Here is a 26,858-nt window from a genome sequence, read left to right on the forward strand (position 1 = left end):
TGTGGGTTTTAGCATCCAAAGAGAGGAGAGAGAGACAAAAGAATGAGGATGGAAAGAGAAACGAAAGTCATTCATCCCGTGTCATTCCTAGTGAAAGAGACGTTCATCAGGAATGGATAGTCTATAAGGGCAGCTATTAGGGCAACACACACACTCACAAACTACCTCTACATGTCACCAAGGTATTTTCTGAGGCCAACAAAAGAGTGAAAGGTAGGCCTGCGTGAACGTCGGGTTTGACGACCTGATTTACCTATATACTTATTCTCTGCTCACGGAAAAGGCAGCTGAGCGATCGGTTCAGAGAGCAGAGATCAACAGCAGCACCTGGAGACCCAAGAGAAGGGAAAACCAAGTGGTGTGACAGTCCTCTGTTCTCACACACACACACACACACACACACGCACACAAAATCCAGAGGTCAAAACTGCGCCATTAAGAAGCCACATGTTGGCGCCTGTGGTGGGTGTTCCGTCTCATCTTGTCATTACTACAAACACACATACTTTCACACAACAGCCATTTACTTTGTACTATCTGTGTGAACATGATTAATTTACAATGACCTCTCTGAGCTCCCCGAGCAGCTTTAGCCTCTTGGCACGCTCACAGCTCGGCAGCACATGGCAAACTGTTCACTTAGCATCGGCAGCTAAGTACTAGCTACTCAGAAGGGACAATGGACTGATGTGACCAATCCTGTGATTTGTTATTGAGGATAACTATTGACCTTTAGAGGCCGACTGGGTTTTAATGAGCAAGAGTACACAAACACAATATTGATCATACAAGACAACAATACAGTTATTTAACAAAAATTTAAATTGTACAGAACAAACAACATAATTATATTTTCATGTGGAAAAATGTTGAGCGCCACCTACTGACAAAACAAACAAAAGACAAAGATCTGCAAAAATCTAAACAAACAAGTGAAAATAGAAAAGTCCTCACAGTAACACTCACACTGTTTGACTGAAAGGTGAACTAAGTGCAGAGCATGAACAGCACAGTGACGAGCACGGAGCAACAAAGACACACACTACATTCATTTAAGAAGGAAAACACACAATATTCACTCTGTGATGACTCCTGTCTACTTAAACTCAGCTGTGGCTCCATCATACCAAAGCCAAAATCCAGCACCGAGCAGCTGAGTGAATGTGGTCTGGACTCTGTGGAGGAGAGTCATGGTGTCAGAGACACTGTAGAAGGACAGAAGACCTGCAGGCTGATCCAGGTACACTCCTACTCTGGAGGAGGGACGGACTGAGAGACAAGTGACAATCCTGTTATGTATGAAACAAGAACTGTTGTTGTCATGAAATAATATCCAAGACTTTTCAAAGACTCCAAATCCACTTCGACCCCCTCCTCTTTTAATATCCTTGTATGTCACTGCTACTCCAACTCCTCCTCCGCTCCTCTCCACCTTCCAGTAACAACGTCCAGACAGACTGGACTCAGGATTGATGCTGACTGAGTGTGTAGATTCACTGAGATGTGGCAGTGAGGGGTAATTGTGTAGAAACTGGATGTGATCCTCTGTGTGTGACAGCTGCTGCAGCTCAGCGTCTTCCCTCCTCAGCTCAGTGATCTCCTGCTTCAGCTTCTCCTGACGCTCTTCAGCTCCACTCACTTCAGTTTTCTGCTGGGATCTGATCTGCTGCTTCACATCAGAGCTTCTTTTCTCCATGAGACGGATCACCTGGCTGAAGATCTCCTCACTTTCCCTCACTGCTTTATCAGCAGACTGATTGATGTCCTTCACCTCCTGCTGAAGCACCTTCATGTCTTTCTGTCTGTTCTGGATTCTCTGCTGGACTTGTTGTTGACTCCCCCCGAGCTCTCTCTGCCTCTCCTTCCTCTCTGCTGCAGCTGAGACTGTGTGGTGACCTTTATGTTTATCCACAGAGCAGAGATAACAGATACACTGCTGATCAGTGCGGCAGAACATCTTCATCACCTCATGGTGAACAGAGCAGATGTTCTCCTGAAGCTTGTTGGAGGGCTCCACCAGCTTGTGTTTCTTGAATGGAGCTACATCATAGTGAGGCTGGAGGTGTTGCTCACAGTAAGAGGCCACACACTGCAGACAGGAGTTGATGAGCCGTTTTCTCCCAGTGCAGAAATCACAACCAACATCTGCAGGTCCAGCATAGCAGTGATCAGCAGGAGCAGCTTAGAGTTCTGTCTTCTTCAGCTGCTCCACTAAATCTGCTAACATGGTGTTTCTCACCAGGACAGGCCTCGGTGTGAAGGTCTGTCTGCACTGAGGGCAGCTGGGGATTTTCTCCTCCTCCTCCTCTCCATCCCAGTAGTTGTTAATACATCTCCTGCAGTAGCTGTGTCCACAGGGAATAGTCACCGGCTCCTTCAGCAGATCCAGACAGATCGAACAGCAGAAGGTTTCTTGATCCAGCTGAATTCCTTGCTGCGCCATTTCACCTCGTCTTTACACTCGTCTTTAGAGTGCAGATCTGTGAAGGAGAGGAACAGGAAGTTAGTGCGTTTGGGAGGAGGAGGAGTAAGAAGGAGAGTTGGTCAGGTTCTGCCTCATTCCAGGTAGAGGAGCAATCTGACACACTGTGAATTGAACCCTTGTTTACAATACGAAGTGGAAACTCAGTAGATGAATGTTTGATCAAAAAACAGATAGATACTGAACCCCTCTGATGATTTCTCACACATAATAAACAGTTCCATGATGGAGTTGGATCAGATTGTATAAAGGTTTACAATATTAGAGCGTGCGAAGAATTGTTCTGTTGCTTTAAGTTTTGCCTCAGTTAATGAAATAGTAGTGTTTTCCTTCCCTGCCACTAAAGGGCGGGCTTCCCTCCTCGCCGGTCTCGCGCTTTTCAATGTGCCTTCCTCACGGCGCGATATTATGACGTCAATGCAACCAACATGGTGAAGAGACAACGTGGCCTCACATCGCCGTCCACGGCGAAGAGCGAAAACCCGAAGAATGCCTCCACGCTACCGCTGCAGTCCAGTGACGACGAGGCGCCAGAAGAGGTGACCTTTGAAGACTCCAGGACTCAGGCTCTACTGAGCATGAAACGGGCGCTGGACACCGCCAGAAGGTAGCTAACGATGCTAAAGCTAGCGGACAAGCCTCGGTCGCAGTTAAGCACAGAGGCCCTTTGACCAAACAAGCAACAAGCAAGCATTTAATCACGAGTTATCTCTGTGAGCATGGATATTATCGACGTATGTAAACATTAATTACTCCTATTCAGGCCATGTATGGAAGAGGTCCGTCATTTTGACATGTGGCTGTTGTGCGGTTACTTGCAGCTCCTGTGTGTCTGTCTGAGGGAATCCAAACGTGCTGCTTCTGTTTTCAGGGAGAAGGAGCTGCTGAAAGAGAAGAGGAGGAAGAGACAGGAGCTGTTTCGAGAACAGAAGGTGTGTGTGTGTGTGTGTGTGGGTTGGTAGACATACAGCCGACTGAACAGGATTCCAATTTCCGCACTTTGTGTTTCTCATAGAAGAGAAAGTTCCTGCCTGCTGACGTGTTGGAGGTAATCGAGCCAGCAGCTCCAAAGTAGGTTTACTGGAGTAACTCGACTTGAGTTTGGTAAGTGAGATAAAAAAAGAACAAAATACTTAACTATTTTCTGTTTTCCCAGGAAGCAGAAATCTTCTGAGGATGAAGGTAAAGAAGTTTACCTTCAGTTGCTTTTCACTTATTAAACTTGTATGTGGAAGCATGAGCTTGACCTCTGTCATTACCTGTTGTCATCCAGCTGAAGAGGAGCAGGAGGATGAAGAGGAGGATTGTGATGAACTGGAGAGAGACCATAAGACGACGACTGCGAAGAATCTGAAATTGTCGCATGTTCGAAAGTACGTTGGTTAATCTTCATCTTTTAGTTTCACTGACTGAAGGCCAATCCTCTCTGGATCTCTCTCTCTCTCTCACACACACACACACACACACACACACACACACAGCATTGCCGTGTTCTTTGTTGCTCATCATGAGCCTGTTCCTCTCAGGGTGAGGGGAAACTACATAGTGACGACTGGGAAGGAGGCAGCGTCGAGCTCCGTCCAGCAGCAGGCAGCCATGGACTTCCTTCAGTCCAGACTCTACGGACCAGGAAGCTGCAGAACTACAAGTACGTGGCGTCGGTGTGAGTGCTTAGCATTTGGCACTGGCGAGGTGAAGTTTGTAGTTCACCCCAGAGATTGTGTTTTTGACAAACGTGTGCAAGCTACACTCTGTGGCAGAAGTCTGTGAGGACCATGATCTGTCTCAATTTGAGCTTTGCTACAGTGAAGTCCCGTCCAGTCCCACTGTGGCGTCCTACTGGGCTCCCGCCAGAGACGACGGCGACACTCCTGACCTTTCACTCTCACCCCAGTTGTCTGTGCAAGTTGAGCATGTGTCAAAATAGAGCTTTTGACCTTTGACCCCCTCTTCCAGGTAACGAGCTGCTCTCCCTTCAGAACAAGAAGGGTCGCAACAAAAGTGCAGCGGTGCAGTTTGTGAAGAAAGACTGGGGTGAGTCAGTATGCCACTATGTCCTCAGCTGCCACATTAAGACTCTGAGCTTTAAACTAGAATCACGCTCGAGTCTCAGAATGAGAATGGCCAAATTTGAGACAAATAAAAGCGTAATTAAGTTGTCCTGATCATCTTGTTTGCTTTCAGCCTGTAAGGAAAAGGCCAAAGCAGAGAAGCTGAAGAGAAGATGGATCCACAAGCAGCAAGTTCCATCCAGCTGATGGGACACGCGGCGTCGGGAGTGAAACCGATGCCTGTTGGGACTGTGAACGTTGGAAACAAGGACAACGGTGCGATTTCAGCTTTGGATGGACGCGCACACACACTCTCCGGGATCCAAGTTCCCTAAGTGTGGTGAGAGAACTTTCTACAGCCATGACATGAAGAAGACCTGGCTTGCTGTCAGGCCAAGCTGGAAAGGATTTTTTGTTGCTCTGGGTGAAGATCACTTTCTGTATTCTAAAGTAGAGAAGTAATATTCAATCAGATGTTTTCTTGATGCTGGGCTCAGTTTTTTACAACCAAGCCAGTTTTATGCAAAAATAATGTATGAATAAAAGGTTATAATTTTGAAAATCTTGAGTTTTTGCTCTTTTTCTGAACAACAAAACTCCATCTGGAGTTCATTAATAACATTTCAGATACCTTGACTATGGCAGGGTTCATAACCTGTGTAACCCTTTGTAAAAACGCTGCAGTGACAGACCTTTGACTCACAACACTAAACTGACTCACACTACATTATAACACTACTTTCCTCTTTGAGGGTTCACACGTAAAACTAAAGTCGGTTCAGGATTTAAGTGGTACAACCTCGGCTGGTAGCTTGGACAGGGGAAAGCTGAAAGGTAACACTGTTAACAGGCAGCAGACGAGACGTCCGCTGCAGCATCCAGACACGTGCCACCATTTGTTATTTTTTTAATATAAATCTTTTCACCCTCACACAAATTGCACATTTTTTTTTATCTCCAAATGGACACACAGTCAGCAGTGGACAACTTACTGGTTGACATCTTCCTTATACACCATGAAGTGGCTAAAAGAAGGGTGGGGGGGGGGGGAGAGAAAGGTAAAAATAAAAGACATCTAACTTGATCTTACCACCACTTTACTATGGCATGCATAGGTTTCAGACCTTACTCATAAAGAGACAACAGACACTCGTCTAAGAAAGGTTTTTGATGCCGTGACTGCTTGCTAACAAAAAACAAAAAAAAGGTACAGAAAGCAAAGTTCCACCATGAGAAATATGGGCTCCACCCCCCCTGCAGACACTAGAGGGTGATCTTAGCCTCAGTACTCAAGTGGTAAGCGCAAACACACAGGCGGCTAACATACAGTACAGCTGCGACGTCGTCTTCCTAAAGTATTTGGTTCTCTATTTTGGAAATTGGGTTATTCCATAGGTTTTCTTTGAGGAAACTACAAAAAAAAGGAGCAGTCCGAAACATTGTAAGAATGTCAGACTTCAGGACTTTTCATACCTGAATGAGATTTCAGCAGCAGAGATGATTATTAAGATTTGAATGCTACCAAGGAGAGACGCGGAGTCGTGGCTCACTTGCCTGGATCACGGTCGAGTCGCCGCGCCGACTGTCAATCCTCACACGGGATCAACTTGAGGATTGCTGAGACATTTTGTGACGAGCTGGGACAAGGAACATTACAGAAGCTTTCAAGGGAGATCCGGATCTTAGCTTTAAAATAGATATTCTTAGGCCGTAGACAACCATTCCGACTATTTGTCCTGTGTTAACACGAGAGTACCACTAGATGGTAGCAGAGACTGAGCACAGTACTTTAGTTTCTTTAACGACCTGTATTTTGACAAGGCTGTGGTCAAATGCCATCAAGCGATAAAAACAATGGACCCATTTCCACATATGACTGTATAGTTCCAAGTTCAGTTTACACGGCCCTCAAAATGTATAGTGGCTTGATTCTTCCGTACCGTCTTGTTGAAATACAGGCAGGGGGAAGAAACGACAAGTACGGTACAGTGCAAAACACTCACAGCCAGCCAATCTGGATCAGTGGTCAAAGTCATTTTCAGCAAGGCTACAAATATGCAGCTACCACCATCATCTAGTAGCAATCGTGCCGATTCGGTAAAGTACAGTTTGAATCATCTTAAAAGGTCATTCATCAAATAAACGATTTCCATTAAGATCGAGATATCATTCAAGTTACTTTGGGGAGTTTTCCCAGGTCAACGAGTTGGATTAGAAAAGTCAAATGTATACAGAGATGCAGGTTTTGGCTGTTGTGCCATGTTGGAGAGAAGTGTTTGACCTTGGCGGAGGTTAGCGCTCTGGGTGCTGTGTTGTTTAGGCCTGACCGCTCTGCCTTCGCTCGTTCCTGGTCTTGGTTCAAGTCTGAAAAGCATCAGCGTGCCACTGAAACGCACCACCTTCTCCTCTCATCCATGTCACAACCAAGGCTACTCGGTTGGACTTTGTTTCAAAACCAAAGTACTTTGGCTCCTGAGATTCTTTATGGATTGAGGATTAGCATAGAAATTGATACGAAAATAAGGAGGGGGGAGATAGAGTCAGATGGTCACTGGGTTCCTACACATTTTCAGGTTCATAGTCAACTGGAGACTCCACAGCTCGTCTCTCCAAAGGATTTAAAGATTTTGGATGGTTCATTACGGCACCTTGTCGCTTTTTCTAACAGACAGATGAAGGATTCGCATTCACAGCAACATCGTGATACACACCTAACCTGTTTTTTTTTTGGTAAAACCTGGAAATCTCCAAATATGTCTCCATACCCCCCCCCGGGCAGGAACCCATGAACCTACCACACGGGAAAACATAAAAACGTGTTTAGACTAGGAAAGACCAGCAAACTTTAGGGCTCACTGGTGCTGTTACAAAGCATTAAGGTTGGGTTTGTTTTGTTTTTTTTTTTCAATCATTTCCTTTCTTTTGATAACTAAATATCTTGCTCTATTGATATAGTTTGTTAAATTCATATATAAACGTTAACATGTACACACGCTTGTCACTGGTAATAATCGGTGAAATCGGGACTTTATTTATAAGTTGGTGGAACTCGCTCTTGCTGGCGCTCAACAAATATACTGTGAATGCAAGTAACAATCATTAATATGATAATAATAATAATAATAATTATAATCATTGTCTGCACCATGCCTTGTAAACCTGGGAAAACTAAAAACAAAAACTAGAGCCAGGTAACCGCGCCTCCTCGTTCTTCCCACCTTGCAAAAAAACAAAAACAAAACAAAAAAAAGATTAAAAACGGGAGACGTTGAGAGGAAAACGTAGATTCTCCCTGGTGCCTTCAGAGTCCCACGTCCATGTTGTCCCAAAGAGGGCCGCCGATGTCTGTTGGGTGGCGGCTGCAGGGGTAGGTGAAGGGTTGTCCCGCCTCGGGACAGAGTTGGCGCCATTTAGTCGCCGGCGTCCGTGGAAATGGAATATTGTCAGTATTCCAGCATCAGCCTGCTCTCCTGCCTTTTGCGTGTTTGCGGCGCGTTATGTTTCTGCGTGTGCACAATTGCCCGATAAGCCAAAGTTTACGCGGGCCGCGATAAAAAGGTCAGCCATGATGGTCGCTTGTCTGTTTTCTTTCCTTAGTTTTCTTCTTTTTTTCTCTTGCACCACCAGGGGCTCACCAGTCTGTCTGGCCTAGTTGGAGGCGTGAGCCCCCGGATATGCAGGGCTGGGGATCTGTGGCGAGTCCACGCAAGTTCTGCTCCGAGTCTTTTGCTTTTTTTTTGGGGGGGGGGGGGGGGATTATTGAAGGATTATTCAAGTTGGCTACTCTTGGCTGGCTCCCCCCCCCTGTCAGTCAGGATGATGAACAAACCGCCTCTACGAGCTGAGGCGGGTTAGTGAGGCCAGCCAAGGTGGAGGCATAAGTCATATTTACCATGGATAGGGAGGGGTGTGTGTGTGTGTGTGTGTGTGTGTGTGTGTGTGTGTGTGTGTTTGTGTGTGCGTGCGTGCACTCTGAAGCTCCACCCAAGCACAACCTCGATTCCCCTGCTTTTGTGACGTTGTCAGTCTGGCATCACCCGCCCACCGCTCCACCCAGAGCCATCACACAGAATGTCGCACTTCTTTCTCGGGTTTGGACAAATATGGCAGCTTCGCTTTTAAAGTCCTAATTTCTGAGATTGTTCATCACAGGGAGTTGATTACGTTACATTTCTAAAACTTGTTCAATTCTACCTGCGTGGAGATTTACTTTTCCCAATTGAAGTCTTGTTAAATGGTCGATGAAGAAGAAGCCGAGCCGAGAGCACAACTCAGGATTTGCTACATTTAATACTAAGTGAAAATGCAAATGAGCTGCAGCCGCTGTTTCTGATCTGCAAAGCACAGATCATTCCTTGATTCAGGGGAATTGCACTAAAATTAAGGAGAGCTAAAATAAGCAGGAGTAGAGATTTCTGGGGAGGATGTCTACATGTGAGCGTGCGTTTTTAAAGTATGAGGTGTTCCTCTGCACTCTGAAATCCTCCAAGATGTGTAATATGAGTGAGATGGTTAAACTTCTAGGGAAGATTTTGCAGGCAGCTAACGTGTTTACACAGAAGTAGTGCAATTGAGGAGTAGTTTCTGGACAGGACCTCAGAGTGTGCGAGTGTGTGTGTGTGTGTGTGTGTGTGTGTGTGTGTATGTATGTGTACGTGTACGTGTATGTGTGTGTATGTGCGTGTGCGCGCGTGTGCGTGGATGGGGCTAGTGCAGATAGTCGTCCACAGAGGCAAAGGCGCAGGAGCCGCTGCCAGTTCGTGCCATGATGGCGAGGCACTGGGCGGCCTGACCCACGGCCTGGGCCAGAGGAGGCTGCTTGGGCAGATTGTGAGTCTCTGGGGGAAGAGAACATGAAGAAGAAACATCAGAGCTCAAGAGTCTTTACTCAAGTGAGTTAAATCCATTTCCAAGACCCCTTTAACAAATCAAACAGGGCTTCAGAGTTTAAAGCTTAAAAACTTTGTGTTGAATCAAACTGTGGTGAAATTGAGAGTTTATATCCCTTTATATAGGATACAAGCACCTAAACACTTTTCCAAGCCAATTGTGTTTCATAAAGGCCAAAGTATGTGCAGGTGTTATTAAGCACATGTTTATGAATTTGAAAATCTTTAGCTTATGTTACTTTTTTGTGTGGATTTCATACAGCTTTGAAAAGAGAGCATTTTGTTTCCTGCCACCCCTGGCCTTCACAAATAAGTATAAACATATTGATACAGAGGTTAGACTAAGGAATACCACCAACTACAATCTCATGCCTGATATTTCACCGATCAGGTGAGAGTGGACCGACCTAATATTGCACTGTTGAGAGTGGAGCAGACCGGCTCTCTCTGAATGGCGTCAAGCTGGTAGCCAACTGGGCTGTTCCAGGGGTCCGAGTAGGCCAGCAAGCTGAAAGCATCCTGCAGCGGGACGCGAACACAACAAGTCATTACATGACAACGCACAGCAGACTGAGTCTAACAGAATGATCTCAAACTGAACCAGGCTTCACTCAGCATGCTGTGGTTGAATGTTACCTTGAGCATCTTCTTGTTGGCTGAGTTCTTGCCACACTCGCGGCGGAGGTGTTCACTCATGCTCTGCAGCTCCCTGCCGAAATGGATCATCCTCTCGATGGCGGCCTGGCTGCCGCCACACAGCTGCCTCTTTGACTGAGCCGACTCCACCTCTGCAGAGATAAAGTCGGATCATAACGGCACGTCACCAAGCAGAATGGGAAGGGCTTACTGTAGTCTGGCTGTCAAAGTATGTTTACAGCATATGCAAGTCGTGTAAACCTCCAGTCCTTAAATTAGACCAGGTATTAGAATACATCAGGACTCCTAGAGAAGAGGCATTAGTCCAAGAGCAGAGGCTAATTCCAGACAAGATATCCTCCATTTAAACAAATGAGACAAATAGTTTATTTTGCTTAAGAAAAGCGTCAAAGTGAAGTCTACCAAGTCTATGATGACTTGACCTGGATTTCTGCATATATATAGAAAATTTTCAATTGCATGTAATTTGTGCGTGAATTGCACGCAACATGACAAATAAACTATAAACTATCTTAAATCTTAAAGACAAGGATTGTGACCTCATATCACTTTACGGTGACTGGCCAGATGGATCATACAATTGAATATTTATAAACAATACACAGAGAGCAGACAAATCAATGTATTTGCTTACTGAAAAAAACAGCAATACCCCTAGCATTACTCACCCATGTCTGCGTCGCAGTCTTCGGGCTCAGCTGTGTGTTTGGAGCTGCCGTTGAGGAAACCATTGGAGGATGACTCTGTTACTCCGTTGGTGAAGTGGTCCACTTCCATTTCAACGTCATTACTAAGGGGAGCACAAGGAATAAGAACAGAAAAACCTGTGTTACTTGCGGATTTAGCTGGATGTAAAATAAAATACTGCCTCAGTACAATCAATAGATAATCCATGTACATGGCATTCTTACTGAAGGAAAATGATCTGATGGAAAATGTGAAACTCATTTAAGAATCACTGCTTGTAACCATGTTCTTGTTGCTCAGTACCTGCTTAAGGGCTGCTGGCTGCGGCTCCCGTTCACGCTAATGTCAGATGCTTGGAGGGTGGAGCCAGAGCCGGGGGGGCAGGGTTTGTGACTGTGAGGGGAGGAGCTGTGACTTTTATTAGACGTCACACCGTTACAGCAGTTGCTGTCAAACCCTGGAATACAAAAATAACAGTTAACAACATATTTCTTTGGCCAGCGGGGGTTAGATGTTCATCGTCAGTATGTGAATGCTGTGAATACAGGAGGGTTGTACCTGTGAGGTAGGGCTGGGAGCTGCTGGCTTTGTGAGTGGGGCTGCTAAAGGGCCGGGGGGAGCCGGGGTAACTGTCCTGAGACTTAGGGCTCCGACCACCCAGACACCTCACCTCACTGTCTGTCCCATTCACCATCTCTATGAACTGTCTCACCCTGAGGATGAGGAGGGCAAGCAAAGGCAGGAGGAAAAGAAGGGAAGGATAGAAAAGAAATGATGACTCAAGATGTATACAAATAAGTTGGAATATCCATGAATGAGCACATTAAAGAGTGTGTTCTCCTTAACAGGTAAACAATCCATTAGATAAAACCAAAACTTTACAAAAGTTTTGCTCAAATTCAATCTATTAAATGAATCACCAGGATTGTACACTGTAGTGTTTAAAACTAGAAATGCATTTCCTGAAGAAAATGCACTGTGATTACAAACTCTGAAAAAGCGCCTGAAAGAATGAAGCCTGTAGGCCGGGAAAATGTCCCAATGGTTCTGTACCTGAAAGTAAAAAGTGCGTGACAGCTAAAGCTTTTTATAAACAACAGGTTCAGCCAATAAAGCAGAGACAGAGTTAAGCCGGTCTGAAGGCAGAAAATGGCTATCACGCAAAAACTAACTGCTACCTGAAAGGGGTTGGACCGTGAGAACCAGGAGAACTTCCTGAGTGTAGGGATGCATTATAGATATGAACACCATAAGCCATAGCAAAAGTGTCCTGAATATCCTGAACATGTTTGACTGCTGTCTGGCAGTTAACTAGTGCCACATACTTCAACCGACAAGAAAACCTACGGAAGAAATAAAATTATTATAAACATGCAGAAGAACAAAAGCGGCAATTTCTTCACAGCAAAAACCATCCTGGGTCATTCTTACTTGAGCATGAAGAGAAGGTCTGGGTTCCTCTCCAGGAGGTTTGGGTAAAGCTGCTGAGTCGTCTCAATGGCCTCGCCCATTCTACCCGACAAGACTAGCTTCTGGATCTCTGTAATACAACAGCACACACGTTTTGGGGAAATAAGTCGCTGAAACCTGAACAATCCTGCCAACAAACAAATAAACAGACAAACTCCACCAGTCAGTCTGTGGTGGGGGCAATAAAAATTCATTTACAAATATGCGAAATGCAGAAGCGCTCACTCTGTCGGTTTTTGATGGAGGCCAGCTCCTCGTGCACGGCCTGGTCGGTGGATTTGGCGAAGGCCTCAGCTGTGGCACAGTAGCTGTGGTGCACCAGGTAGGATGCCACCATCCTAACAAGAAGAGACAGGAAAGAAACACTCAGAGAGTCCACCATTTGGAGGATGTAAGTTCATTTAGTTGCATGATGAGACTAAACACCCTCCCTCTGTGAAGCTGACAAAGTTTAGCCTTGTGTCAGAGAGGTGTTGTTCTAACTCAGTGGTAATTGCTTGGGCCTTAGTGGAGCCGTTACATAAGACTGCAGTGGATTGAAATGTGTTCCTCAGATTATGTCCGACCTAATAACATACATGAGGGGGCAGATGTATAACAACACTACTAGTTTACAGATTCACAAAGGGAGGATTAATGGCATGGGTGTAATATTGGATGGTATAGGTTTATGTCAACAAGAGACTTTATATTTATGTCTCTCCAGTATCACAGTTTCCCTGTCTGTGATAATATTAGACATTATTGGCATGCAGTGAATTCTTCAACGGAACTGTCAGGTGCAAATGACTCTCTCAACCCAAATTCCCAGTAAATGGAGATTAAATCCATTCAAAACAAGTAATCACAGAAGCAGAGAGCTAATCCCATCGGGGCACAGCATGAAGAGCTCTTACTTCTGGATCATGTCCCTGGGGACGGGGTTGTTGTCCAGCTGGGCTTGGATCCTCGCCATGTAAGGAGTAATTTACCCATCTGCCAATGCAGCCTATTCTGAGCATTCAGCTTCAACTAATTTGATTTGAAGTGCTTATATGAAAGCCTTACACCTTGTACACTACGATGATTTGGTTATCGCGGCCCCAACCCTCTTACTTCTGGATCATGGACTGCCACTCGCCCTCGCGCTCTCCAATGGGGAAGCGGTCGATCTGGGCTTGAATCTTTGTCCTCCACTCCCGCATGTAGTCCTCAATATCAAACACAAAGGGGTGCTGCCCAAAGTTTGCATCCACCACCTCCCCTGGAGTCTGAAGGCCCACAGTCGGGTACAAGTTGGGCTGCAAAAGTCACAAATGTGGAGGGGGGAGAGGATGATGAAGATAAGGGATCTCGGGAATGTTATCTGCACAGTAAATGGAAACAGGAAATGGTCAGAGGAAAAACAAAGTCTCTGGCATTGGCTTTGGAATGAAAAGGCTGGATGACTGTCTGTCAGGTTCAAACTCCTGCAACATTTAACTGTTAATGAAAACATGTTACTGCACACGATGACCAGGGCTGATAGAAGATTACACTGCCAAATGCTGAGATATCTGAGGGTCATAACACAAGGCCTGCATGGGATGGGCTGTACATTTCCCCATTATTCACACTTGCAAAAGAAAAACTACAGAAAGACAGCCATGTGTTTGCCATCGACTTTCACTTTTGTTTGTAAACATCTATGTAAGACAGTTACTTTTGCAATTAGTAAGTACATGTTTCTATCCTACCAACCTAATTGCAGTGTGAACAGCTTTAATTCATTAAGAAGAAAACGTTACACAAGGCCATCTCAAGTGTGTGTGAGAGCGAGAGAGCGAGAGCGAGAGCGACTGGTCTGATTAGAAAAAAAGAGTAAGGTGATCCAGTGTGTCCAGTTGATTCACCAACCATGTTGTTTACTTACTCACAAATTTGAAAGCAGCACTTGACTGACGAACACAACACAATCCACGATAATACAACAACAACTACGAGCTCCAACTCTTCCCCAGAGGGGATGTTACACTTTAGCTTCTCAACAGGAGGAGTAACTAGCAGGACGGTTGTGCTTGACCGCAAGCGATTGTTTTACGAGTGTTGGCTAAAGTTAGATTAAGGATTACCCTCAAAAAGCACGAGGACAGGTTTGGGTGTTGGGAGTAAAGGCTGTGGTTAATATTTTTGATTTCAAGATGACATCACTGGTTTAGAAAATTAGACTTATTAAATAATTAGGTTTTGTTAGGGAAGGAATGAAGTTGACTGGAGTCCTCACAAGTGCAGTGATACAGAGGTGTGTGTGTGTGCGTGTGTGCGTGTGCGTGTGCGTGTGTGTGAGTCTTAGAGTTGCCTTTGTCATGGACCAGTAACCACAAAGGTCAGCTGTGCCGAGGTGACGCACTGCACCACACAACTCTGGGGGAACATGAATGCCTGGCCGACAGCCAAGTCTGTTTTGCTGCTCAATGGATTATTGTTTTGGCCAAGTCTCACTTATTTTCTTCGGCCTCGACAACAGCCCGCCCCATTTCCAGTCTCTCCTGCTACCAAGCAAAAAGATAAAAACAACCGCCTCCCTCACAACTGGACGGGGCTATTAGATGCATGAATTCCATCTCATTTAATGGTGTGGGAGTCGTTCACATAATCCAGCATCTGATGCCAGTTAGACTGCATGAGATGCATGAGGAGCCTCAACAGCACTACGTCACAAACTATGTCCTGTTAACATCCTGTTAGCATCTAAGGTTTTTGAAACCACAATGAGCTAGAGGAGAATGATTTGGGCTAAAAAAGTCATGTTGACGATTACAGCAATGGTATAAATACATCATAACCACATCACGGCTGTAGATTCATCTCAAAGACAGCTTTATGTTTTTTTCCCTTGTCGTCCTAAATTCCTGAATACCCCGAATTTATTACAATTGTTTGTTTTGCTAATTTGAATGAATAAATGTAGCTGTATGCAGGACAAAGATTGGAGTGAATACAGACAGTAAAGCCCCACCCTGTTAGTACTCTGCATGTTTACCTTAAACAAGCACAGATTATAGGCACTGCACACCAACTAGCAGACATCATTTGTTTTAATGTTAATATAATATATCTGGCCCCTATTGTTCGAATATTCAATTACTGGTAAGACAAGTATAAACGACCATATATCTATTACTTATAAATATCTTTCTCTGTTAATCAAGTAGCTTGGCCAACAGTGGACCTCGACATATGTACAAATAAGCAGTTATAAACATTAGGCATCACTTCCATCACACATCCACAAAGAGGATGTCCACAACCGCAGCATCTTATGTCAAATAGCACCCAATCCCAAAATCCTCCATGTCTGAAGTTCAGGGGTTTTCCAGCTTTAAATCCAGTTAACACAATACAAATCTTTACCAATGTGAACAGCATAAGGGAACTTGGTAATAAATAAAAAGCAATAAATAAACATGCATCGTCTGTAAAATGGCAGTGAATAAAATGTTGGGAAGTGTACTCACTGGTAGGTCTGTGAAGGCAATACCTGAGGAGCAGAAAGAAATCAGAGGAAGGTCAGCATGGGAGGAGTGTTGTCTCATTTCTGAGCTTTGTTCATTCATTACATTAAACATCAACACAAAATATCCGATCGATGCGTTCACGGCTTTTCTCTGTTCTGGCACCTCAGTGGTGGAATGATCTCCCGACTGATGTCAGGACAGCAGAGTCGCTGCCCATCTTTCGCGCAGGCTGAAGACCCATCTCTTCAAGAAACACTACCCGGATCCTCCCTCTTAGGACATCACCTACTCTGTCCTAGCTCTTCTGATGCTCTTGTTTTCTAATCTTTCATTTCTAATTTGTCCTTTTTTCTCTTTCATTTCTAATTTGTCCTTTTTTCTCATTCGCCATAGTACCTAACTTATTGCACTTCTACTCTAGCTCTAGTTATGCTCTTAGCTGTTGGTTTAGGAAGGAAATGCGCTTACGATTTCTTGTGACCTGAAGTTCTTTTATCTACCTTTGTTGAACACACTTATTGTAAGTCGTTTTGGATAAAAGCGTCTGCTAACTGACCGTAATGTAATGTAATGTAATGTAAAATAACTGTGTCAACAAAGTGCAAACAATCCTAAGATAAATGTTGTGAATTTTTCCTCACCCTAGGGAGGATCGGGAGATGTTAAGTTAAGTGTGTGCAGAATTACAGAAATATTAATAGAAAGACTGTTGCCACTGTCAGTGTGGATGGTGATGAGATTAAAAATACATATGCATACTAAATGTGCGTTTCCACCGAGCTCCCAGCACATTAATTGCATAGTGTAGAATCCTGTAAACACATGTAACATGTAAAGAAATCAATTTTGACTGATTTAATGTCTAAACTATGGGGACGGGAAAAACATATTCATCACATTTGACATCTTCCAAACTCATAATTGTGAATTAAAAAGAGCCAAACAAGAGGAAAAACAGCATAAGAAATTAAATTCTTTGTTGATGTAGTGAGGTACACAGGCGAAAAAAGTCAAATATGTTCTAAACAGCCACTTACACAGTATGTAGTATCCTGTGTTAGTGTCACCTAGCTGGTTTGTTGGGACCTTTTTGGAGTTTCTTACCTAGGCTGTGGCCATTCTTTGTGTAGAAGCAGGTGTTGTTGATGAGGTTAACACAGCAGCCAATCACATCGCCCGTCGTAAAGGTGGGTCCATAGGGTTGCCCAGTGCCAGATGAGCAGAAAGAGTGTCCATCGTCTCCGTGGTAACCATATGAGTGCTTATCCCAACCTGAGGTATGCAAATGCAGCCAGAGTCAGAGTATGACCACAGTGATTCAGCAACCGGAGGCTGCTAGAATCTCAACAGCTCATTCTTTCACTATGCGGTCATTTAGAAAAATGCTGCAAAAAATCATGGAGTCAAAAACAGGAGACAAAAACAAGAATTTAAGAATTCATCCCTTCTCTTCAGTATTTGTCAGCTGAAAATGACCTCCGGGCCTTTGTGACAAAAAACACTGACCATAACGGGTTAACTGAGGCTGGAGTTAAAGGATGGTAAAATATATTAAATAATGTAATTACAATACAGCATGACGGAACAAATGATAGAATGCTGGAGAAAGGTTTCAACTAATTAGCGATATCTCATCGCATGTTGGCTGTGTGGTTGCATCCACGTTCTTCATCCGAGTTTCATTACTTATTACACAAGTAACCAAACTCTCCACTTCCTGTTGTAACCACACTCTGTGCTATTAATAAAGAATAATAAAAGCTTGACATATAATTTGCACTTTACTGTAAGTGGCTATGGCCGCTGCTATTAACAAACCATCTATAATGCATTGCAGTGCAGTAACAAAGACTTTGCATTAATCCTAGGAACACATCCACCGAACTCTGACACCAAGATTAGTTATGGTTATGGTTATGTTGATGATCATAACCTCCAGCTGTCTGTGAAGCTCTGCCTCTACCTCACTAATAGAATGTTTAAGCCAGTGCTGCGTATTCAGCCTATAAAGGCCTCCTATCATTAGAGGCAGTCACCCTCAACCTGCTCTGTGTACTCTACCTTCTAAAGGAGTTACTAGATCTGTCTAACATAATGGAATAAAAGCACTGGTCCCCAGCAAGTGTTATCGATCAATCCATTATCAATCGTTACGGGAGGTCCAACTCTTGATTATGAGGAGAGCAGAATTTTAGCATGTCCACTATCTAGCCCCACCTTCAGCCTAAGGCAGTGAGTCAGCAGGTCGTAGGGGGGTGAGGGCGTTTTCTCAAAGACGCTTCAACTCGGCATTAAGATGTGCAGAGTCTTTCTAGTCACACACACATGCCGCTGTGTTCGCTGCGACTTCAGGACATGGTTCATTAAAATCTTCTATAAGGCTGAATATAGTCCTGGATTTTGGAAATATTATGCATTCTGATCATTGGCTTGTGACTCCAGACCGTTTGTTCTTGCACTCTTTACCTTCTCTAACCTGGCTCTATTCTCTCTTTTTTTAAACTGAGAATTCAAGCACAAGAAGGCCCTGACATTCACAACAGGGAAGCCTTTAATAAACACACATAAATGTCATGTCTGTGTATCAGGAGCAAATTACCCCTGCTTGTCAATGAATGCACGTTTGCCTGAAGACTCATGGGAAAAGAGAAACGGTTCAGAAGATCCCCTCAAGGCTGTGTTAACATTAGAAACTACGTGGCACAATTCTGTGTCACCACACGCATCAAAGCAGGAGGTCACATAACTCTGCACCAGGTTGGCAGAAATCTCTGATAATTAGCAGATTTTAATTAACATTTATCCATTAACTGGAACATGGTCATATGCTCTGGGCCTCCTGTTATCTTTGTAGTGATAGACTGAAGTTCCTGGGTGGGTCCAAGAGTTACAGGGACCCTGTTTGGCCTGATAAAATCACTACAGAGCAGGGCTGATGTAGGCCAGTGGCAGCAGCAGCCACAGCAGCAGTTGTGTGACGTTCTTTTCTCTTAATGGCTTAAATCTGGCACTGTGCTTTGGAATTACCCCCAGTGTCTATTACGACTGTAGCTGGTAGTGAGACGCCAACTCACACAGTGCATACAGTACACAGTAACACTATAAAATCGCTCAGTCACACTTACACCTGGGGTATCTACTGCACAACTGCAGACCAAACGCAGAGTGACAAAACAATGCCCACACAAAGCACTTAAAAAGGAACTACCGCTGTCCTGAACAGTACATACACAAAGTCAAACGCACACATGTACAAACAAAGTAAAAAAGTCGGTTCACCACACCCAAAGGCAACGGCAACAAAGAGTGACGAAAGACACACAAAATGTCATCTTACCAGGGAGTCTGTTCATGTTAACACCCTGAGCGGAGAGGCCGATCCCCATGTACCTGTGGGACAGAAAGACACTAATGATGGACACAGCTGATGGGTGATTGGCTGAACGTCGTTTTAACATCCCATTAAAATAACATTGAGAACCAACGTGGCTTTGCAACAGTGCGAGGATCTTAGTCAACAAAACACAGCCGTACAAGGACATCTGACCTTTAACTTTAGATACTGATCACCCGTTTTGAGGACAAAAAAATACCACCCCAAAGGAGGATGTATTTCCTATCTATTATTATTATCATTATTATTATGCAAGAAACTGAATGATAGTGATCAGTCTGGAGATTTGTGGAATTGGGAGTGAAAGGTCTTCATCAACTGACAGGAGATAGTATTGAATTTGTATTATCGTAGCTTGGAAGGACTTGATTGAGATGCGAAAAATAAAACAGTCAACGCCAATGATACTGGACACAAGCAGGTGGTTATCAAGGTAAACTGGGTAAAGACCACGACGTCTACAGTGTAACAAAGTGTTAGGCGTCCTTTAGATCGTGATGTGTTGGGTCCTTACCCATCTCTGCCTTTGCTGATGATCTTCACCTCAAAGTAGTAGACCCCGCAGGCAGCTGGGATGGGGTGGGTGGCCCTTACAGAAGCTGCATCTTTAGGGGTTTTTCCATGACCTTCAGGAGACAAAAATAAATACAAATAAAGGAGAGCAACAGGCACTACTTGTTACCAATTGGTCCTAGGTCATTACATGGGGCAGAAGAAGGACGATGTTGGGTATGAAATGCCGGCTTAACCGATTGTTGGCCAATTATTTGGTCATCTTGCAGCAACAAAAACAACAGACACAGCATGCTGAGAAGTTGTGTAAACATCAACACAAAATGATGCTCAGCCTTGAAACACATCCCCTGTGGTTGGGCTCTATGTGCTCCACATGATGGCTACAGAATCGACAGCAGACACTTTCACACAGTGTTAATACATCGTATAAAACTATGTTGGAGTCTCTTAAGGTCAGATGACATACCTTTGAGAGAGTGATTTCATTTTCTTCTGCGCTCTGACTCATTTCCATGTGAAACAGGATGCCGAGTACGCTCAGGTTTAAGAGTCTGTTCACTCAATAACATCTTTTTTTAAATTCCCCTCATACACATAGTGGTTTCAAGCCACACAAATACTTTTGCTGTCATTTGCTGTCACTTAGAGATATCTACTGCCAAAACCTCTGGCACCGACCCATCTAGCATTTAAGAGCAAGCTAGGGCACTTTTTTTGTAAGTTGGGGCATTCTGGAGACATTTTTGTGACATTATTTTTCTGCTTCCCTGCTGTAAACTACGATACACCCTTTCACCATTTTAAATTTGTTCCTGTGACAAAATGGCTGCCAGGATAAGTTAACATTCAGGGTTAGGGTTAGAGCGGATAGAAAAAAGACAAACACTCTCACTCCATATTCAAACCAAAGATCCTTGTAGTGATCAAGAAATCTCAAGAGATTAATCCACAATCCTCAGTGTAAATAGCTTATTTTGTTCTCTAAACTAATGTTTCAAATTCAGAGTTGATTTGCTTCAGTCTTCATTTGGATTCTAGAAATAACAATAGGCCTCGGAACACCAATGGTTGATTTTCGTTCAAAGTCAAGTCAATTCATTTGTATAGCCCAATATCACAATACAATGCACAGACACACAACATCAGGAAAACCTTAGAGAATAAAGAAAACCTTCATCAAAAATAGACATTATGTGCAACACAGTATGAGCCTCCACAGTAGTTGTAGTTGGTTTCGACAATAACAGGCTTTAATGATTAAGAATGGCAGGCGAGGCCATGTCTGTCTTTAACAGGATTCAATGACTTCCTCTTTATGCCACAACAGCTAATTTACATCAATATCATTCAGATCCAAGACAAATATTTTTTTCAAAATGTTGAGAACATGCAATGGATATAAAACCTGTTTTATTAAAGCATGACTCCTCTCAAGTGACCTGCAATGACCTCCTCAACACTAAATTGAACAACAACCACAATTGTGATTTGTGGTATTAGTGTGTTAAGTTACGGAATATCTGCATACATGCGACGAGAGATTCTGTGTATAACTCTGTAGGGACAGAACCTGCAAGTTCAAACAAGGAAGAGTGCATGTTTGTGTGTGTGTGTGTGTGTGTAGGGCCTGTCAGACCCAGAACAGTAGAACACACCCAGGAAACACTGTTTCGTCTTTATATTTAAGAGTAAAGCCTTTTCTTGTGTGCCTCTATGCAGCCCAGCTTAGACACTTCACCCTCAGACCAGGGGCTTGAAATTAAGCAACACCCTACAGTGCATGACGTCATCGATAACCGCTTGTTTGGACGCCTGGCACTTTTGCTGAGTAACTTGGGTTCATCAGACACTGTTTGCTCTCATCTAAATACACGAGATTAACACAATAACATGTCAACAAGCTTGCGCAGTCTGTCTTAAAAGCGTGCGTATGTGGCTCACGTCGAGCTCAGTTAGCCTAAACACACTTAGATAGTTATCTAAAGGTGTTACATATTTACTATATAATCTGACATTTTGTCGACCGTGAGAGCTCGATGCTAACAGCTAATGAAGGTGGCAAACTGGCGAACAGGATAGCGAGGAAGCCATCGGGCCAGTGGGTCAGTGCTGGTTATGGATACTCCTCGCCAGCTGGTCGGGTTGCAAGATGTCCTCTGTCTTGTTGTTGATGAAGCTACTAGCCTAGCCTACTTTGTTTTTAGCCACAACGACATTTAGCTTTGATCTGCTAGCCATTAAGCTAAGCCAACGCCAGCCCCGCGTTAGCACTGGATAATAAAGTGCTACGTGTGTGTCATACCTTTATAGTGCACACGGAGGTTGTTCTGAGAGAGTCCGATGTAGCTGAACTTGTCCTTCGGGCTCCAGGAGCGAGGCAGCGGTGTCTCGTTCTCATTGACGGCTGGGTAGAGCCGTCGGAGCCGCTGGTTGAGTTCCTTTTCCTGCTCGTTTAGAGCCGAATCTCCGTGAACAACCACCGACATCAAGAACCCACAGCCCGACGACTGTCCAGACATGGCTGCGACGCGAGTTAAACGGCTTGTCAGCAACAAGCCAGAGCCACTTGTGTCCGTCAGTGTCAAGTTCTACGGGTGTAATAGCTAAGCTAGCTAGCAGGCTAGGCTAACTGGCTTCGCTGGCCGCAGAGGAGCAGCCAGAACTGTTTAGCCGAGAAGCTAACCTGGCTAGCGCGTTTAGCTTGGCCAGCGAAGGCAAAGCGGCTGCTGGAACGGCTCAGGTTGACATTAGCTGACACAAAGCCACAAATACTGACGACAGGGGAATGGAGTCGAACGAATGCAAAGGCAGAAGATGAAGACAGAGTAGCTGTTCGACACGGGGCGCAAAGTGACAACTAATGTTCAGCTAAAGGGCTCGACAAAGTCTCCCAGCAGCACGGCTAACTCGATCTTTTGTTTGTTGTCGGGGCAGTATCCGCTGATCTGATTGGCTCACAGCTCTTCCACTCACTTCCTATGGGAATGTGAAGTAAATACACAAACTCAGCTACGAGACGTCATCATGCAAAAGCTTATAACTTTCTTTCTTTTTTTACGCTTTTTATGGGAAAAGGCCGACAATGATATGGTTTTACTTGCCATGATTATTCCCCCCTGTTTGCAGTTTGATATTTAGGGCAAATACAGAAACAACAAAAACAATTCCCATAGGTGGCGGTATAATTCTGACGTCTTTCGGAAAAAAAACAACAAAAACCAAAACACAATATGCTTTGGCTGGTATAAAGCATAAGCATTTTGTGCAAAGTGTGTAAAAACTGCTGGCATTCTCCTTATAACCACCTGTTCTGTTGTGTGTTCTTTTGTTTTTAGCAGCTCTGATCTGACAGCTGAGGCCTGAAGGCAGTTGTGTTTTTATTATTAACATTTTTCAATGTGAATTTTGCTCACACCAACATGTGGGAATATTCATAACATCATTCAAAAGGAATCTGAAATCCCTGTAGGGCAACATTTGCTCAGATTCAGACCAAGACCCCAGGAAAAATGGCAGAAGGTCCAGGCTGTTTATCCTCACAAAGACTTGAGCTATAACAGCAGGGAGGGGACACGCTGTACTGGGAACAGATCATCATGCACAGTTTGTTTTTAACTTTTTGCAAGGACCAGGCGAGTTGATTTTAAGTGCATCAGCACAGTCCAGCAAGGTCAAAGGAGTATGACCCACATCCTGGACTTAAAGGTACAAGTATCTTTATTGAAGCAGTAGGAAAGTCAAGTTCTCATCGCATAAAATCCACAAAAATAAGAGTTTTGTTTTCATGTAACAGCAACGATATGCAACCTCTGTAGATTTTACATTCCTCCACAGCCCTGTATAATACAGTAGTCTGTAGCCTTTAACTTCCAGTTGTAGAAATACTTAAGTAAGTAAAAACAGTATAACCACACTGGGAGAATATGTCATTACAAGTAAAGGTCCTGGATCCAAAAGTTGATCTAAATTTCAAATAAAGCGGATAGCAAATAAAGATTCTTTCAAAGTTTTCATATAAAATGTATGTTAACGACACTGCTGCAGTGAAGGAACCATCAAGTAAGTTATAGTCACATTTGAATTGACTCTCTGATGTTGTGTGTAACTAGTATCCTTAGTATTGTGCTAAATCCTACCAATGAGAAGCACGAGTTGATCTGTGAGAGATCAGTTCACAGACTCAGATATTAACTAACTGGACATAATGTTAGGACGTCCCAAAACAAATACCCCACCCATGAACACGGACAGGTTGCTGCTGTAGTGCGCTCTCTGGTGGCGTAGTAGTCCACTGACACTGCAGGCACCTGTTAAATACAAACACTCGGATGTTCATGGCTTTGGACTTGAAGTTACAGCGAAGCCTGAATAAATGATTTGCATGCAAATATGAGCAAAGTTTCCTGCGGTGTACGTTTTTTTGTTTTTATGATTACTGAATCACACAAGAGTTTCCTCCGGCATATTATTTATTTGCCAAATCACGCAACATTTCTCACCACATGTCATTTGCCATTTTCATAGTTTCAGAGTACAAATATGGAACATCAAAATATTCATACAAAGTTACTGTGATTGCCTCTCACTTCCTGTTGTACTTCCCACACTTTAGAGAGAGAATGGGTTTAAAGGGCTGCTACATCTGAACATGACCATAGCCATATGAAGTAACACAATACTTTTGCTTACAGTTTGGAACCGCTGGGTACCGCTGGAGACTTTCTATTTCTACCGCATTTTAGAATGAAATATTGAAATTTTTACTGCACTACATTTATATGACAGCTGAAGTTATTAGCTACACTCTACACTCTATATTAGATTGCTTCCTCCTTTCCTACTTTCTTCTGTCCTGCCCTCCTTCTCCCCTCTCTTCCTCAGCCCTCTCTGTATCTCTTCTCCACATTCCTTCATACCTTTCCCAATCTTCCGACTGTATTTGCGGATTCTTCCTTCTTCAACTGATCCTCTCAGGTGAGGACTTGAATCGGTTTGTTTGACACTTTGACAGGAACCATTCTTCCTGCTTTCCTTAAACATTTGAGCTGGGGAAACATTGATTTCATTCTATTATGTATTGAAAGACTGATATCTTTCAACTAACAAATGGATGTTTAGAAATTTGGGTGCACAGTTTCAGTTTAACTAAAACTATAAACACACAAATCACATCAACCGACTTTAAGACACATTGAAAGTTAAGAAAGAGCCAAAAATGTATTCTCATTTCCCACATAATCTTTGTGTTTCTTCATGAGAGCAGAGAAAGGAGAGAACACTTCTCTGTCATAATACTTGTTCATGAGAGTTGATTGATTAGTTCTGAGCTGAATCGAAGGCTCAAATCCTGCAGTAATTTATTCTTGATCAAATCTCATTCCAGATATATATATGAGGATTTGTTGCTGTTCTAGGTTCCATATCACTGTAAATTGGATTTAACGAGCAATTTGAAAACCTCCTCCTGGGTTTGTTTGTTCTGATGACCACTTAACAATTTGTGACATTTCCAGAATGATTAATTGAAAAAAGCACAAGCGTTATCATGTAGCAGCCCAAGGTCACAGCAAACTGTTCTCATTCATCTGCTCTTGTCACGGTGGCCTGCAGTCCCACAGCTCGTGGCAGATGCACTGGCACAATCCATAGACCATGATCAGAACCAGGCTGGCAGGAACCAGGCTCACCATCAGAACCCCAACTGTTGTCCTTTGCATGATCAGCAGGTAAACCCCCATGGGCAGTGAGCTAAAGTACAGCAGTCCCAGAACCCACACCAGCACCCGGGCGGAGGTCTGGCACAGCAGGGCTGCACAGTTCCACACCGTCCACCTCTGCGTGACGGACGCCATGGAGTCCAGGCTGGACGAGAGATAGCCCCGGTTTGTCGCGCGAGGGAGGGGGAGGTGGTGGAGGTCCTGGTTGAAAGCAGGCGCAGGAGGAGGCTCCATGATGGTTATGACCACAAAGTTAGGGGATGCTCGGATGGAGGAGTAAGAAGAGGAGGTGGAGGAAGGGGGCAACATGGGAGGGTGTGTCCCCACCAGTGAGCTCAGGTGCCTGGGGCTGAGGAGGAGCTCTGTGGTGGTCTCTTGGTGTAAATGGAGGTTCTTCTGGTTCCTGTCAGACGTGGAGAGACAAACCAAAACTGCCGTTGGGTCCCGAAATCTCATACATCATACAGTAAATAATTAATTAATGGAAAAGAAATGATTGAATTGTTAAATAGCGTTATAGTTTAACCAAATTGAGTGCCTAATAAGCAGCATTCTAATAACCACATTTCAGTTTGTTCTAGGTAATGTATTATAGCATAGCACCTGTCAGGTATCTGTAGAAACAATGGGACGCCATGCCAGGACGCCAGATTTGTTAGTTGAACCTTTATTCTGTGATTACTGATTTGAAACATCATGTACACTCCACAAACTGTGTTGTACTGTAACAAACCAAGGTTATGCAATTTTAAGTTGATTTACTCAAGCATGTAAACACTCCAGTGGATTACATCACTATAAGCATGATGTGCATGGATAAGCAGATATATTCATTTGAATCCTATTCATTGGTTCCATTCGCATTCAAATATGTATTTTTTTAAACTTTTACTTTGACCCATGCCTCGTCACTACACTCACCTATGGTTCCTGCTCTGGAGGGTCAGCACCGCCACCAGTTTGCAGTCATCTGGCAGGCTTCTGCTGGCTTCCCCGGGCAGCTTGGTGACATAGCGGCAGAACGGACACACCACGGTGTTGAGAGGCGACTCGCCCAGGTCCAGGATCTTGACCAGGCATTTGGTGCACAAGCGGTGGCAGCACTCCAGCACCTTCGGCCTGCGACTGCCCAGGTTGTATAAGCAATAACAGATCTTACACTCCAGGTCATCCGTGCTGAGGATGTCCATGTTATCACCAACACCATCACTGCCGCCGTCGCCACCGCCATCTCCCTCAGGGCTCTGTAGCACAAACATCATCCTATCCCAAACCTCTATTCTGCCCTTTCTCCACTGTAAGAGAAGACACAGTCTTTTAGTTCAATAGTTTTGGTGTGAGTCAGTAATCACATGTATGTATTATGTAATGACATTAACACAAAAATGGAAACTTAAACATTTGAAAATGGAATTTGTATTTATGACTCTCATTACAAAAAGACAGTGAGTGAAATATGAAATAATAATCATTCATCAACTCTCAATATGTAAAGATCTTTGTTTTTTCTCCCCTTGTC

At 43.9% G+C, this 26,858-nt stretch overlaps 3 protein-coding genes across 4 annotated transcripts; 1 reads left to right on the forward strand and 2 right to left on the reverse strand.

The window, feature by feature from the left end:
* The first annotated feature begins 2,884 nt into the window (after positions 1-2,884).
* On the forward strand, positions 2,885-5,097 carry nol7 (nucleolar protein 7). Of its 2 annotated transcripts, none has more exons than XM_076148862.1 (8): positions 2,885-3,089; positions 3,354-3,414; positions 3,498-3,553; positions 3,639-3,664; positions 3,756-3,855; positions 4,009-4,130; positions 4,439-4,516; positions 4,667-5,097. In XM_076148862.1, the coding sequence occupies exons 1-8, from the start codon at positions 2,911-2,913 to the stop codon at positions 4,738-4,740; spliced, it is 696 nt and encodes a 231-aa protein (XP_076004977.1). In that variant the 5' UTR covers positions 2,885-2,910; the 3' UTR covers positions 4,741-5,097. The 2 variants fall into 2 exon arrangements, with proteins under 2 accessions (XP_076004977.1, XP_076004984.1); XM_076148869.1 differs by lacking the exon at positions 2,885-3,089 and adding an exon at positions 3,109-3,216 and having other exon boundaries at positions 3,304-3,414.
* Positions 5,098-8,277: 3,180 nt separating this feature from the next.
* On the reverse strand, positions 8,278-22,548 carry ranbp9 (RAN binding protein 9). The gene is made up of 14 exons (XM_076148842.1): positions 21,925-22,548; positions 19,621-19,732; positions 19,050-19,102; positions 16,817-16,984; positions 15,713-15,735; positions 13,332-13,516; positions 12,462-12,574; positions 12,198-12,306; positions 11,325-11,479; positions 11,070-11,223; positions 10,748-10,869; positions 10,059-10,210; positions 9,830-9,941; positions 8,278-9,371 (listed from the first exon to the last, which is right to left on the reverse strand). The coding sequence occupies exons 1-14, from the start codon at positions 22,139-22,141 to the stop codon at positions 9,241-9,243; spliced, it is 1,806 nt and encodes a 601-aa protein (XP_076004957.1). The 5' UTR covers positions 22,142-22,548; the 3' UTR covers positions 8,278-9,240.
* Positions 22,549-25,096: 2,548 nt separating this feature from the next.
* On the reverse strand, positions 25,097-26,601 carry rnf182 (ring finger protein 182). Its single transcript, XM_076147153.1, has 2 exons — positions 26,261-26,601; positions 25,097-25,742 (listed from the first exon to the last, which is right to left on the reverse strand). Exons 1-2 carry the CDS (start codon positions 26,599-26,601, stop codon positions 25,217-25,219), a joined length of 867 nt encoding a protein of 288 aa, XP_076003268.1. The 3' UTR covers positions 25,097-25,216.
* Positions 26,602-26,858: the final 257 nt, after the last annotated feature.

The sequence above is a fragment of the Genypterus blacodes genome, unplaced genomic scaffold (assembly GCF_046128005.1).
Source record: "Genypterus blacodes isolate CSIRO-AG114 ecotype Tasmania unplaced genomic scaffold, CSIRO-AGI_Gbla_v1 ptg000005l_1, whole genome shotgun sequence".
Taxonomy (NCBI): domain Eukaryota; kingdom Metazoa; phylum Chordata; class Actinopteri; order Ophidiiformes; family Ophidiidae; genus Genypterus; species Genypterus blacodes.